Raw genomic sequence first — 16,447 nt, forward strand, 5'->3', positions numbered from 1 at the left:
CCTAAATCTAGTACATTTAATGGTTTTATTTAATTGCCTGTGGAATGTTTGCTTCCAGCCCATTCTCTAAGAAGTAGTTTATATAAAAATGGTTTTGACATTAGACTTGTAGAAAGAGCTTATCGCTTAAACTAGGTTAACAGGTGAAATGTAACTTAATTTTGTATATTAGTGTATTATAGTCAAATAGTGTATTGTCTCATGCCTACTGTTTATATTATCACAAATTATTAATTCCTAAGAAGTAATAATAATGTTCCACTCATTTTCTTGTCATACTCGTGGACCATTGCTTTACTGATGAATAACTTACTTCATACTAATAAATTTATTTAAAGTTGCCTATTATCAGGTATTTTGACTTCTCAGTTCAATATTTTCAGGAATCAAAGCAATGTATTTTTGTTCATCAGCAGTGTTAGGATTGCAAGATTTGGCCAAGCCTTTCTTCCCAAAATGGGATTCAATTTTTGTTTGCTTGTTTGTTTTTTTGTTGTTTGTTTGTTTGTTGGCCATGCCATATGGCTTGTGGGATCTCAATTCCCCAACCAGGGATTGAACCTGGGCCACGGCAGTGAAAGTCCGGAATCCTAACCTGTAGGCCACCAGGGAACTCCCTGGAATTCAAGTTTTATAAAATCCAAACCTAATTTAATTTTTTATTGATTATTAATGACTTGTTATTGAGGAAGAATTCCTGGCATATTGGCATTTTGAAATGGAAGCATAAGCAGAGGACAGTTATTAAATTCATTTTTCTTTTCTAAAATGAATAATACCTCTCATTTGCTCTTTAGTCTTGACATATATCATATGCATTGGTATACAGAATTTATTTAATACATTTCTTCTAAAACGAGTTATTTGGAGTCCTTGATATGCATAAAACTATTAGGTATAGTGTGAGATTTTTAAAAGTACAGTTTAAGAAAGTAAGACTATTTTAGAATATATTTTATCCATAGTAGTTAAAATAAAACATATGGATGCTTAAAGGAGTAAATAAGCTCAGCTATCGATGCTTTTCCTCTGAGTCATTGAATTACTGTGTTATTGCTAATTAAGCATTAGTGTTTGCCCTCAAGGAGCTACAGTCCAATTGGGTAGAGAAACCTTAGCACACAAAACATTTAAATAATGGTACATAGTAGAATGTGATCAAATATCAAAATAAGTGGTACAAATATTAGAAATATCTTTTTGATACTAGCAAGATACCAAAAATGAACCAAACAAGTCCAGGAGTCATGGATTTGGGGCAAATCTGAAGTCAAAACTCAAACCACTGGCTTCATGATATCAAAAGTATCTCTTTGCACTGCATTGCCAGAGAAGTTTGGTAGGCCTTGTGAAGAAGGTAGGATTTAAAAGGTAATTAAATTCAAGAAAGAGAGGACATTACAGGCATATCTCATTGTATTGAGCTTCACAGATACTGTGTTTTTTACAAATTGAAGTTTTGTGGCAACCCTGTGTTGAACAAGTCTATCAGTTCCATTTTTCCAACAGCATTTATTCACTTCAGGTCTCTGTATACTCACATTTTGGTAATTCTTGCAATATTTCAAACTTTTTCATTATTATTGTGTTTGTTATGGTGATCTGTGGTCAGTGATCTTTGATGTTAACTATTGTAATTGTTCTGGGGCACCATGAACTGCACCCATACAAGACAGCGAACTTATTCCATAAATGCTGTGTGTGTTCTGACTGCTCCACCAACTGGCCATTCCACCATCTCTTTTCTTCTCCTTGGGCCTCCCTATTCCCTGAGACAACAACATTGAAGTTAAGCCAATCAATAACCCTACAATGGTCTCTAAGTGTTCAAAGGAAGTGTTGAAAGGAAGAGTCACACATCTCTCACTTTAAATCAGAAGCTAGAGATGATTAAGCTTAGTGAGGAAGCCATGTCAAAAGCTGAGACAGGCAAAAAGCTAGGCCTCTTGTGCCAAAGAGTTAGCCAAGTTGTGAATGCAAAGGAAAAGTTCTTGAAGGAAATTAAAAGTGCTACTCCAGGGCTTCCCTGGTGGCGCAGTGGTTGAGAGTCTGCCTGCCGATGCAGGGGACACGGGTTCGTGCCCCGGTCCAGGAGGATCCCACATGCCGCGGAGCAGCTGGGCCCGTGAGCCATGGCCACTGAGCCTGCGCATCCAGAGCCTGTGCTCCGCAACGGGAGAGACCACAGCAGCGAGAGGCCCGCGTACCACCAAAAAAAAAAAAAAAAAAAAAAAAGTGCTACTCCAGTTAACACATGAATAATAACAAAGTGAAACAGCTTTATTGCTGATACGGAGAAAATTTTAGTAGTTTACAGAGATCAAATTGGACACCATATTTCCAAAGCCTAATCCAGAGCAAGGCCCTAACTTGCCTCAATTCTAAGAAGGCTGAAAGAGGTGAGAAAGCTGCGGAAAAAAAGTCTGAAGCTAGCAGACATTGGTTCATGAGGTTTAGGGAAAGAAACCGTCTCCATAACAGAAAAGTGCAAGGTGAAGCAACAAATGCTGATGTAGAAGCTGCAGCACATTATCCAGAAGATCTAGCTAAGATCATTAATGGTGGCTACACGAAACAACAGAATTTCGATGTAGACAAAACAGCCTTATATTGGAAGAAGATGCCATCTTTCATAGCTAGAGGAGAAGTCAATGCCTGGCTTCAAAGCTTCAAAGGACAGGCTGACTCTTATTAGGGCCTAATGCAGCTAGTGACTTACTACTCTGAAAATCCTAGAGCCCTAAGATTTATGCTAAGTCTATTTTGCCTGTGCTCTGTAAATGGAACCACAAAGCCTGGATGACACCACATCTGTTTACAACATGTTTTACTACATATTTTAAGCCCACGGTTGAGACCTACTGCTCAGAAACAAAGATTCCTTTCAAAATGTCAGTGCTCATTGACAATGCACTTGGTCACCCAAGAACTCTGATAGAGATGTATAGTGAGATTAATGTTGTTTTCATGCCTGCTAACACAGCATCCATTCTGCAGCCCATGAATCAAGGAGCAATTTCAACTTTCAAGTTTTATTGTTTAAGAAATACATTTTGTGATTGGAGTGATGTCAGCATTATGGCAGAGTGAAAAGCTACCTTTGTCTCACCCCATCAATCTACAACCAGTAAAACATCCACAGTACAACAAGGGTACTTCCGCTCAACACACCAGCACACCGGAGAATCCACACATTGGTACATCTAAAGGTGGGTGTACTGAAACACATAGAGAAGTTGAAAGCAAGGGAACAGCAGAGGTGGTGCCTGCAAAACCTAGCCCTCCAGCCACAGCAACTGAGTCTGCAGCCCCAGAGAACCCAACAGTGGCAGAGGAGGGAGGTACACATGATTCTAGCCTCCTGGCCCCAGCAGCACCTGTGGCCACGGGTAACTGGGAAACAGTGGCAGTGGGGCCTGAGACCCTGTCCCTCCAGCCACTGAGGCGCCAACAACTCCAGGTCCACTGTGGCAGAGCCCCACGAACCTTACAATACCAGACACAGCAGAGACGCCCATGCAACCTCAGCTCACCTCCCAACTCTCCTCATTCCCCTCGCCCCATGGCAGTGGAGCCTGCAATTCATGGGATCCCAGATGAGATGGCAGAGCCTACCATCTAGATGCAGCAAGCAGCAACACCAGTGACAGTGGGAGAAGGAGCTACCATCGACTCCAGAGGCACAAGGTGCGATAATGAGGGCAGGGAGTCACACCTCTAACAGAGGAGGTGGAAGGTGGAAAGGGCCGACTCAAATAGAGCCAGAGGTGCCTCAGGTAAAAGAAACCAAAAACCTATGCTATAGTGCCACCTACTGGAAAACAAAAGAAAGGCCTCTAATCTCAAACCTGCCCCTACTTCAGATGTACTGGCAGAGGAACAACTCATCTAGCACCATGAATAACCACAGTGACAGTACCACAAAAAGCAAATGATGATTTTCCAGAAACCAAACTTAAAGATGCAGAATATTGCAATTTGATAGAGAATTCAATATAGCTGTCATGAAGAAACCCAGTGAGCTGCAAGAAAACTTAGAAAGGCAGTTCAGTGAGCTCAGGAATAAAATTAATGAACAGAAGGAGTACTTCACTAAGAGAGTGAAACTCTAAAAAAGAACCAAACAGAAATTCTCGAGTTGAAGACCTCAATAAATGAGATGAAGAGTACATTTAAAAGCATTGGAAATAGAGCAGACCATATGGAAGAGAGAATTAGCAAACTTGAAATGGTACAAGTAGGACAGGAAAGAGAAGATATTTTAAAAATGAGGAAATTCTAGAGAGCTATTCAACTCTTTTAGGAAGGGCAACATTAGGGTAATGAGTATCCCTGAAGAGAAGAGAGGGAGAAGGGAGCAAAGCATTTATTTAAATAATAGCTGAGAACTTTCCAAACCTGGAGAAGAAACTGGGTATACAAGTTCATGAAGCTAAGAGAACACCTAATTACCTTCTCTAAGACAGATTGTATTAAAATTGTCAAAAGTCAATGACAAAGAAAGAATTTTAAAGGCAGCTAAGGAAAAAGGGATGGTAACCCACAAAGCTACCTCATTGGGCCATCAGATTTCTCAGGAGAAACTCTACAGACCAGGAGGAAGTGGAGTGACATTCTCAAAATACTGAAAGTCATCACTCAGGAATACTCTATCCAGCAAAGTTATCATTCAGACATGAAGGAGAAATAAAGACTTTCCCAGACAACCAAAAGCCAAGAGAGTTAATCAACATGAGACCTGCCTTACAAGAAATGTTGAAATGAGCTTTTCTACCAGAAACAAAATGGCAAAAAGTACACAAAACTTTGACTAAGGCAATAAGTAGACAGAATCAAAAGTTGCAAGTCTTTATCACAACAGGTTTTTGAACACTTTGTTATAGCGTAAAGGTTAAAGAGGGAAAATGTTGAAAAAACAAATATAGCTGCTTCAATTCAGTAACAAACTCACAATATAAAATGGGATAATTTGAGACAACAAAAATATAAAAGGGGAAGAGGAAAAGGATGGAACCTACATAGGTAAATGAAGGTAAGATCCTATCAGCAGAAAAAGGACTATTTTATCTATGAGAGATTTCATACAAACCCCATGGTAACCACAATACATAAATATAGAGTAGAGACATGAAACATAAAAAAAGAGGAAACTACGAAAAACAGAAAACCTCCAAACCAAAATGGCAGACAGAAACACAAGGAAAAAACAAAACAAAACAAAACAATGGATATATAGAGCAACCAGAAAACAAAAGCTAAACTGGCAGTGCTAAGTTGAGGATCTGTCACCTAAAATGTAAACGGATTGAATTCACTAACCAAAAGACACAAAGTGGTTGGATGGGTTAAAAAAAACAAGACCCAACTATATGCTGCCTCCAGGAGCTCAGCTCTAAAGACAAACATAGGCTGAAAGTGAAGGAATTACCAAGAAAATGGAAATTAACAGCAACACAGTAATGGTAGGGGACTTTAACATCCCACTTCTGTCAGTGAATAGATCATCTGGAGAGAAATTCAAGGAAACAGCAGAACCAGATGGATTTGATAGATCTATACAGAACATTACATTCAAATGCAGCAGAATACATATTCTTCTCAAGTGCACGTGGAACTTTCTAAAGAACAAATCTCAATAAATTTAAAAAGATTGAAATCATATCAAGCATCTTTCCCAATCACAATGGTATGAAACTAGAAGTCAACTACAAGAAGAAAGGTAGAAAAATGACAAGTATATGGAGACTGAACAGCATGCTACTGAAGAGCTATTGGGTCAACAAAGAAATCAAAGAAGAAATTAAAAATTACCTGAAGACAAATGAAAATGAAAATATGACATACCAAAAAAATCTATGGGATGCAGCAAAAGCAGTACTAAGAGGGAACTTTATAGCAATACAGGCCTACCTCAAGAAACAAGAAAAATCTCAATCTAACCTTACACCTAAAGGAAATAGAAAAAGAAGAACAAACGATGCCCAAAGTCCATAGAAGGAAGGAAATAATAACAATCAGAGTGGAAATAAATGAAATAGAGACTAGAAAGACAGTAGATAATATCAGTGAAAATAAGAGCTGGATCTCTAAAAAGATAAACAAAATTTACAAACCTTTATCTAGACTCACCAAGAAAAAAAGAGAGAAGGGTCTGATAAATAAAATCAGAAATAAAAGAGGAGAAATAACAACGGATACCACAGAAAAACAAAGGATTGTAAGAGAATATTATGAACAAATTGGACAACCTAGAAGAAATGGACAAATTCTTAGAACCATACACCCTTCCAAGACTGAATCATGAAGAAATAGAAGGACCAGACAGCTTCACAGTGCATTCTACCAAACATTCAAAGAAGATTTAATGCTCAAAGTCTGCCAAAAAATTGAAGAGGAAGGAACGCTTCCTAACTCATTTTATGAGGCCAACATCACCCTGATACCAAAACCAAACAAAGACAACACACAAAAAAGAAAATTATAGGCCAATATCTCTGATGAACATAGACACCAAAATCCTCAATAAAATATTAGCAAACCAGCTGCTACAATGCATTAAAAGGATCATACACCATGATCAGTGGGATTTATTCCAGGGATGTAAGGATGATTCAACATACACAAATCAACCAACATGGTACACCACATTAACAAAATGAAGGATAAAAACCATATGATCATCTCAATAGATGTAGAAAAAGCATTTGAGAAGATTCAGTATCCATTTTTGATAAAAAGTGTCAATAAAGTGGGTATAGTAGAAACATACCACAAATTAGTAAAGGCCATGTATGTCAAACCCACAGCTAACATCATAGTCAACCATGAAAAACTGAAAGCTATCCCTTTAAAATCAGGAACAAGACAAAGATGCCCCCTCTCACCACTCTTATTCAACATAGTATTGGAAGCCGTAGTCAGAGCAAATAGGCAAGAAAAAGAAATAAAAGCCATCTTAATTGTAAAGGAAGAAGTAAAATTGTCACTATTTGTGGATGACATGATTTTTTATATAGAAAAGCCTGAAGAGTACACGAAAAAACTATTAGAAATAATAAACAAATACAGTAAAGTTGCAGGATACAAAATCAGTATACAAAAATCTGTTGCATTTCTATTATACATGCTAGCAGTGAGCTAGCAGAAAGAGAAATTAATAAAACAATCCCATTTACAATTGCAGTAATAAGAATAAAATACATAGCAGTGAATTTAACCAAGGAGGTGAAAGACCTGTACACTGAAAACTATAAGACATTGCTGAAAGAAATTGAAAAAGACACAAATAAATGGAAAGATATTCCATGCTCATGGACTGGAAGAATTAACATTGTTAAAATGCCCATACCTAAAGCAACCTACAGATTCAGTGCAATTCCTATCAAAATCCCAAGGACATTTTTCACAGAAATACAACAAAAAATTCTAAAACTTATATGGAACCACAAAGGACCCCAAAAGGCAAAGCAAACCTAAGAAAAAAGAACAGGGGGCTTCCCTGGTGGGGCAGTGGTTGAGAGTCCGCCTGCCGATGCATGGGATGCGGGTTCATGCCCTGGTCCGGGAAGGTCCCACATGCTGTGGAGCAGCTGGGCCCGTGAGCCATGGCCGCTGAGCCTGTGCATCTGGAGCCTGTGCTTCACAACGGGAGGGGCCACAACAGTGAGAGGCCCACGTACCGTAAAAAAAAGAAAAAAAAAAGAACAAAGTTGGAGGTATCACATGCCCTGATTTCAAACTATATTACCAAGCTGTGGTAATCAAAATAGCATGGTACTGGCAGAAAATAGATACATAGATCAGTGGAACATAACTGAGAGACCAGAAAAACACCCAGGCTTCTATGGACAACTAACATTCAACAAAGCAGCAAAGAATATACAATGGAGAAAGGGTAGTCTCTTCAATAAATGATGTTAGGAAACTGGACATCCATGTGCAAAAAAAAAATTAGACTAGACCACTATCTCATACCATACACAAAAATCAACTCAAAATGGATTAAAGACTTTAATGTAAGACCTGAAACCACAAACCTCCTAGAAGAAAACCTAGGCAGTACAGTCTTTGACATCCACCTCAGTAATATCCCTCTGGATATGACTCCTTAGGCAAGGGAAACCAAAGCAAAAATAAACAAATGGGACTAATCACACTAAAACATTTCTGCACAACAAATGAAACCATCAACAAAATGAAAAGACAGTCTACCAAAAAGGAGAAGATATTTGCAAATGGTATATCCAATAAGGGGTTAATATCCAAAATATATGAGAATTCACACAACAACAACAAAACCAACCCAATTAAAAAGTGGGCAGAGGAGCTGAATAGACATTTTTCCAAAAAAGACATTCAGATGGCCAGCAGACACATGAAAAGATGTTCAACATCATTAATTATTAGGGAAATGTAAAACAAAACCACAATGAGATATCATCTCACTCCTGTTAGAATGACAGTTATCAAAAAGGCAAGAGAAATAACAAGTGTTAGAGGATGTAGAGAAAAGGGAACCCTCCTACAGTGTTGGTGGGAATGTAAATTGGTGCAGCCACTGTGGAAACAGAATGGAGATTCCTCAAAAATTTAAGAATAGAACTAGCATATGATCCAGCTATTCCACTTCTGGGTATTTATCCAAAGAATATGAAAACACTAATTTGAAAAGGTATGTGCACCCCTATGTCCATCGCAGCATTATTAAAATAGCCAGGATATGGAAACAACCAAAGTGCCCATCAACAGAAGAGTGGGCAAAGAAGTTGTGGTGTATACACGTATACAATAGAATACTACTCGGCCTTAAAAAAAGATGAAATCTTGCCATTGTGACAACATGGATGGACTTTGAGGGTATTATGCTAAGTGAGATAAGTCAAACAGAGAAAGACAAACACCGTATGATTTCATTCATATGTGGAATATAAAAAAACAAAGAAAAACAAAACAAATGAACAAAACAAACCAAATAAAAACAAACAGGTAGATACAGAGTAGTGGTTACAGAGGGGAAGGGGAGAGTGAAATGGGTAAAGGGGATCAACCGTATGGTGATGGATGGGAACTAAATTTTTGGTGGTGAGCATGCTATAAGGTATATAGAAGTAGAAATATAACGTACACATGAAACTTTTATAATGTTATAAACCAGTGTTAACCTAAATAACATAAATAAATAATGAAAGTAAATTTTTTAAAAAAGAAATACATTTTGTATTGTAATAGCTGCCACAAGTAATAGCTGCCATAAATAGTGATTCCTCTGAAGGATCTGAGCAAAGTAAATTGAAAACCTTCTGGAAAGGGTTCACCATTCTAGATGCCATTAAGAACATTTGTGATTCATGGGAAGATGTGAAAATATCAACGTTAACAGGAATTTGCAAGAAGTTGATTACAGTCCTCATGTATGACTTTGAGAGGTTCAAGACCACTGTGGAGGAAGGAACTGCAGATGTGGTGAAAGTAGCCAAGAGAACTAGAATTAGGAGTGGAATCTGAAGATGTGACTAAATTGCTGTAATCTCACGATAAAAACACAATAAAACGAATGAGGAGCTGCTTCTTATGGATGAGCAAAGAAAGTGATTTCTTGAGATGGAATCTACTCTTGGTGAAGATGCTGTGAACACTGTTGAAATGACAACAAAGGATTTAGAATCTCACCTAAACTTAGTTGATAAAGCAGTGGCAGGGTTTGAGAGGATTGACTGCAATTTTGAAAGAAGTTTTCCTATGGGTACAATGCTATGAAACAGCATTGCACGCAACAGAGAAATCGTTCATGAAAGGAAGAGTCAGTCAGCGCAGCACACTTCATTGTTGTCTTATTTTAAGAAATCGCCACGGCCACCCAGCCTTCAGCAGCCCCCACCCTGATCAGTCAGCAGCCATCAACATCGAGGCAAGAGCCTCCGCCAGCAACAAGATTACAACTCGCTGAAGGCTCAGGTGATGATTAGCATTTTTTAGCAATAAAGTATTTTACAATTAAGGTATGTATATTGCTTTTTTTAGACATATGCTATTGCACACTTATTAGACTACAGTATAGTGTAAACATGACTTTTATATGCATTGGGAAACCCAAAAATCCCTGTGACTCCCTTTATTGTGATATTCGCTTTATCGCAGTGGTCCAGTACCAAACCTGCAATATGTCCGAGGTATGCCTGTACTAACTTTTCACAGATTTGGCAGAGACACAGGGTTGAGTGGTTTGTTGAGAGGATGGTGAGGAAATTGAACTTGATGGAAGATGTATGTGGTGAATAGTGAGAGACTAAGATTGCAAAGTTATAAAGAATAAGGGTTGTATATATTTGAATCCCGAGCAGAGTCATTCATATAGTCTTAATCTAAAGGTAAGTGATTGCTGTTTTTAAACGGGGGGAGTATGATAAAGCTAGAATTTCAGAAATGGTAGCCTGGAATTTATTGAAGGGAAGAAATGTGGAATTAGGCAGACCAAGTTGCTGTAATTTCCCAGAAATTGAGTGATTGGGCCTGACCTAAGCTTATGACCATGGAATACAAATAAAGGCACAGATCCTAAGGACAATTTAAAGAAGTACTGACAGGAGTTTGACCAGGTCAAAACTTGAATTATTTTTGGTCAGTGTATTGATACTATAGAGGTTAATGAGGAGTGAAGAAAGAAAAAAGTGGGGAGAGAGGAGTCAAAGATAATGTGTACTAGGAAGAAATACTGATGCTATAAAAATTTTTGTCAGAGGCCATATATTTCTCAAGTGGTAGTTTAAGTCTTTATATTTAATTCATATAATGTAAAAAAGAATACTACGTTAATATATTTTCTATGTAATTGCAGGTCTTTACAGTATGGAAATCAGTTCATATATCAATCAATGCCACGAATGTTATCACTATGGCTTGATTTTGGTGCTAAGGCATATGAATGGGAAAAAGGTATAATTTTTTGGTAAAATTTTTAAGGGACTGAGAAGTATTATGATTTATGTGAGAGCAAGAAACGAAATGTTAAAAAAGAGGAGAAAGACTAAGCATAGACTTTTTAAAGTAGTTGGAGTTGCAGGGCCTGGAAGTGTAAACCTGCTCGTTCCTTGGTAAACCTAACACATTTTGAAAAATATTAGTTTAAGCCAAATAATTTACGTTAAAAATTACAATGGATTGTGGCTTGTTCTGTTTGCTTCTAGTGAAAATATATGTATATGTATAGCTGATTCACTTTGTTATACAGCGGAAACTAACACACCGCTGTAAAGCAATTATACTCCAATAAAGATGTTAAATAAATAAATAAATAAAGTCTGTTTAAAAAATTTTAAAAAGAAACGGGCCTTGAGATTTTCAGTGGACTTAAGTATTTTTTCCTACCTGGACAGAGAAAAGTATCTTTTCACAAATTGGCAAGTGATCTAGCTTTGGACATGGGAATAACATATATCTTAAAGCTGTTTTTAAAACAAAATTTTTTTTCTGTGAAATTGATATACTTTTTTACTGCTACTTTTAACTTTGATTTTTTTTTTCCAGCTGGCCGCTCTGATCGTGTACAAATGAGAAATGATTTAGCTAAGATAAACAAAGTTATCACAGAGCACACAAATCACTTAGCTCCATATCAATTTTTGACTGCCTTTTCACAATTAATCTCCCGAATTTGTCATTCTCATGATGAAGTTTTTGTTGTCTTGATGGAAATTATAGCCAAAGTGTTTCTGGCCTATCCTCAACAAGCAATGTGGATGATGACAGCTGTGTCAAAGGTGATATATTAATCACAATAGTGTCTTTTTCCATCTTAATGCGAATATGTAGATACAAGTTCCAGGGTTTCTCTCTTATGTTAGATTTGTAGCAAGAAGATAAATTTTAAGTATTTTTAAAAAGAAACTATAGTACTATGTCTCATTATAAAATTTAGAAATATTTACTGTATCAAATGAAGTGACTAGTATGTTTAAGATTGAAGGATTTATCATGTGTTTTCTTTATGAAGTATAGTAAAGTGTTAGTGCTTGGTATAAAACGGTAACCTATTTTTTTTCCAAGTTTTTTAATCCAAAGTATCAGAACTATTAATACTAGAAAATTTTATTGCATTATTAATAGGAATGTACAAATTGGTAAATATATTGAATTAATAAATATTTTAGAGAATTTAGAAAATACAGAGAAATATAAAAAAGAAAATTAAAATTCACTGTTTATATCATTAATATTTTGATGTATTTTTGTATGTTTATTATCTATGCATATTTTAACACTAAATTTGGATTGCATAGATATGTAATTTCATATTTTTCACCTAAAATTGTTACCATAATCATGTTCCCATGTTAAATATTCATTGAAGAACCAATTTTTTAAATTTTATAAAATTCTATAATGGTTAGCCATCTATAATTTATTTAACTGCTGTTGATCATTAAGGTTGTTTACTTTCTTTGCTGTTGCAAAACATCTAGACACATCTATATTTATTCTCATTTCTGATTATTCCTTCAAGATAGATCCTAAGAAGGGAATTCATCAGGTCGCAGGATAGCAGCATTTTTATGGCTATTGATAGTATTGCCAAATTGATTTCCAGGAAATTTCTATCACTGTAAACTTTCATCATGCATACTGTTTAAGTTGATTTTTGTCAATCAGAAGTTTTGTTATCTTTTAACAATTGCATTTAACTTTTTTTTTTTATGACAGTCTTCTTATCCCATGCGTGTAAACAGATGCAAGGAAATCCTAAATAAAGCTATTCATATGAAAAAATCCTTAGAAAAGTTTGTTGGAGATGCAACTCGCCTAACAGATAAGCTTCTAGAATTGTGCAATAAATCGGTACTATCATAAATCTTACTACTTATAGACCAAGTTGGATGAAACTTCTATATGATTTCAGCTGGTTGTATTTCATTTGATTAATTAAATTTAAATTCTCATATATGTTGGTATACACATATATCAAAAGTTATCAAATTGTATACTTTAAATACATGCAGTTTACCTTAATAAAGCTGTTTTTAAAATTTCTAACATATGTCCCTCTCTCAAATATCCTCTAAATTTCTAAAAGTTCTTCTTAATGTAAATTCTTCTGAGAGTAAATTATCCATATTTATTAGAAGTTTTTTTAAATAGAGGATATGAAATATAAGAATATAAAATACTCAGTTAAAGTTCTCTCTGTGATTGTTTTCTGTCATATCTTTGAACTTTCAAAACTCATATACATTAACCTACATACATGATAGGAAAGAAGACTGGAGTTTTGGGTTTCATCCTTCAGTAACATTTCATTGTCTACCAGGGAACAAGCACTGTGCCTAAGGGAAACAAAGATGAGTAAGACATGTTCTCCTGCCTCGAAGTGCTCACAGTCTCATAGGAAGCCACTCAGATGGTTATCATATACTGTATAACTACTTTTTTCAGTAGGTTTATGACTAGAGTATAGACATACTTATAGGAATGAACTAGTATTCTACCCAAGGAATTGGAGGGGAAAAAATCCTGAAGAATGTGTAGGAAGGGTAAAAGTGGGGGTAGGGGTAATTATAAGGAGGGACAGACTCTATAAGGTAAATAACTAGACTTCCCCTTACAAATATTTACTCTATCATCTATTTACAGTTGAGAAGGTAGAGACTACCCTATTTCTCACCTTCCCTTCCAATAAACATCTTGAAAGAGTAATCTGTTTTTGCTATCTGCATTAATCCTGTTTGTCCCCTGACACTCTTGACATTATGAAAGATAGTGTTATGATAATGGCCAACATTTATTAAACACTGGCACTTTTCTAAGTGCTTTACTTGTACAAACTTCCAGTTCTCTATGTGAAACCTTTGTGGCCAACTACATTTAGAAATTCAGGATTTTTAGATTTTTAAAGGTAATGCAGTACATATACTTTTTATTAAGTATCATCACTAGGGGTAATCTGGTAGAGTATCCTGTAATCAGATATATAACTATTTCTTCAGTGAAACATATTAATCTTTGTACTAAGTGAGACGTTCAGATATCTTTTTGCTGCCAAATGAGATTTGGTACAAAAAAAAAAAGTTTGATTTACAGAGCTCTTTGGAATTTGTAATGTGTGATAACAAATTGTAGGCCGCTATTACCTACCTTAGTCATTTAACATCGTATAATGTAGGTACTATTTATTGATAAGTAAAAGAGTACAGAGAGGTTTAAATGAGGTGATGTATTTTTAAAAATTAGAAAAGTACAGACTGCTGAGCCATTGTAATTAAGCTATTATAGAAGTGAAATTTTTGTTTTGAGTAAAAGTAAGCATTCTATAATTCAAGGTAAACAGAGAAATTAAAATGTACTATTTTTCCCCCCCAGGTGGATGGAAGTAGTTCCACGCTGAGCATGAGCACTCATTTTAAAATGCTTAAAAAGCTGGTAGAAGAAGCAACATTTAGTGAAATCCTCATTCCTTTACAATCAGTCATGATACCCACTCTTCCATCAGTTCCGGGTGCCCATGCTAACCATGAGCCATTTCCTGGGCATTGGGCCTATATTGCAGGCTTTGATGATATGGTAAACTGCAATTTTATATAACTGTAACTATGCTTTTAAAATTAAGTTGAAATTTCAAATTAAGTTTAAAAGTGTTTTTCTCAGAGACTAAGTGGATTTTATTTGCAAAGAAAAAATGATTGGAAATACAGAAAAGTAAAACTATATAGTGATGGGACAAAATTAAGTAATAAAAATCTCATGTTCAACCTAGTATTTTGATTTTTTCAGATGTTCATATTGTTTTAATATGACTAAAATCTTTATTTTTTCCATAATTTGATTTTTCCATATTCATCTTTGTCCTAAACATGGGGAACAGAAAGAGAACGAAATACAATTTTTGTTTGTAATTTGTATTTTGGGAGGAAGTGAATTTCAGCTAGGAAGAGCTTGATTCTTTTTTGTTGCTGTTGTTACTATCTTAAAGAAATAGTACCAGAGCACTTCTGAGTAAATACTTTTGAAAACTCTGTATTTATTCCAGTACTTCTGTGGCTCAAAACATTTGTTTAACTGCTTCAGACCAGTTAATAAGCCACATAATAAAATCATTCTCGTTACTTATAGTCATGCTTTGTTTTTAACTTAATATTATTCAACTTATTTACTTACATCATTAGTTGGACATGATTTTGGAGGCATTTCTTTTGTCAAAAATAAAATTACTTTCCATTGATAAACATTTCTTACCATTAAAGAAATTTAAAAACCATCTTAGGTTCTGCAGAAAAGTCCGAAGAAAATGTTTCAAAAATCTTTTAAACATTACGGCTGCTTTAAGAGGCTGCCTAAATTTGAATGTGTATGTATTTACTTACACTGCTGACAGAGTAATCCTGGTTTTTTTTTTTATAAATTTATTTATTTATTTGTTTGTTTTTATTTTTGGCTGTGTTGGGTCTTCGTTGAGGTGCGCGGGCTTCTCATTGTCGTGGCTTCTCTTGTTGCAGAGCACGGGCTCTTGGCGCGCAGGCTTCAATACTTGTGGCATATGGGCTCTAGAGCGCAGGCTCAGTAGTTGTGGCGCACGGGCTTAGTTGCTCCATGGCATGTGGGATTTTCCCAGGCCAGGGATCGAACCTGTGTCCCTTGCATTGGCAGGCAGATTCTAAACCACTGTGCCACCAAAGAAGCCCCAGACAGAGTAATCCTTTTACTTCAATAGCCATTTCTAATGGGTGAAAATGTGTCTCTATTTATGTCCAACCATTCTTTTCATAGATCATAATTAAGATAAATTATTAAAATAATAAATTTGCTACATAATATAGGTTATTATATTTTCCTTTTTATTGTGTTAGGTAACACAATATTTATAATACACATAGAAGTTTAAACAAAGAATTTTGACCTTTATTTATATATAACTCATCATCTTTTAGGTAGAAATTCTTGCTTCTCTTCAGAAACCAAAGAAGATCTCTTTAAAAGGATCTGATGGGAAGTTCTACATTATGATGTGTAAGCCAAAAGATGACTTGAGAAAGGATTGTAGACTAATGGAATTCAATTCCTTGATTAATAAGGTTTGGATATAGTTTGCTTTTATTTTAGAATTGCCATAATTACTATCAATGAGATATGGGCAAATAGATCTCTCTTAAAAAGAGGAAATGAAGTACACTGCCTTTTTCATTTTCACTTAATTTGTTTTATTGGGATAAAATATACATAACATAAAATTTATCATCTTAACCATTTTTAAGTGTTCAGTTCAATTCAGTGGCATTAAGTACATTCACACTGTTGTGCAACCATCCCTCTCCAGAACTTTTTCATCTTCTCAAACTGAAACTGTATATCTGTAAACAGTAACTCCCTATTCCCCTTCCCCCCAGGCTCTGGTAACCACCATTCTACTTTCTGTCTCTATGAATTTGACTCCTCTAGATACCTTGTATAAGTGGAGTCATAC

The 16,447-nt window shown here is 35.7% G+C and overlaps 1 protein-coding gene across 5 annotated transcripts in view; it reads left to right on the forward strand.

Moving 5' to 3' along the window:
* ATR (ATR serine/threonine kinase) overlaps positions 1-16,447 on the forward strand; it is a 104,266-nt gene that overhangs the window by 75,240 nt on the left and 12,579 nt on the right. For 2 of the 5 annotated variants that reach the window (XM_033402776.1, XM_004278242.3), the window contains 5 exons: positions 10,835-10,932; positions 11,524-11,756; positions 12,697-12,831; positions 14,350-14,550; positions 15,915-16,058. In XM_033402776.1, the coding sequence (XP_033258667.1) occupies positions 10,835-10,932; positions 11,524-11,756; positions 12,697-12,831; positions 14,350-14,550; positions 15,915-16,058 (811 nt within the window). Of the gene's footprint in view, positions 1-9,840; positions 10,933-11,523; positions 11,757-12,696; positions 12,832-14,349; positions 14,551-15,914; positions 16,059-16,447 lie in introns of those variants that run through there. The other 3 variants (XM_033402777.2, XM_033402778.2, XM_049709824.1) reach the window with 3 other exon arrangements.

The sequence above is a fragment of the Orcinus orca genome, chromosome 5 (genome assembly GCF_937001465.1).
Source record: "Orcinus orca chromosome 5, mOrcOrc1.1, whole genome shotgun sequence".
In the NCBI taxonomy this organism is placed as follows: domain Eukaryota; kingdom Metazoa; phylum Chordata; class Mammalia; order Artiodactyla; family Delphinidae; genus Orcinus; species Orcinus orca.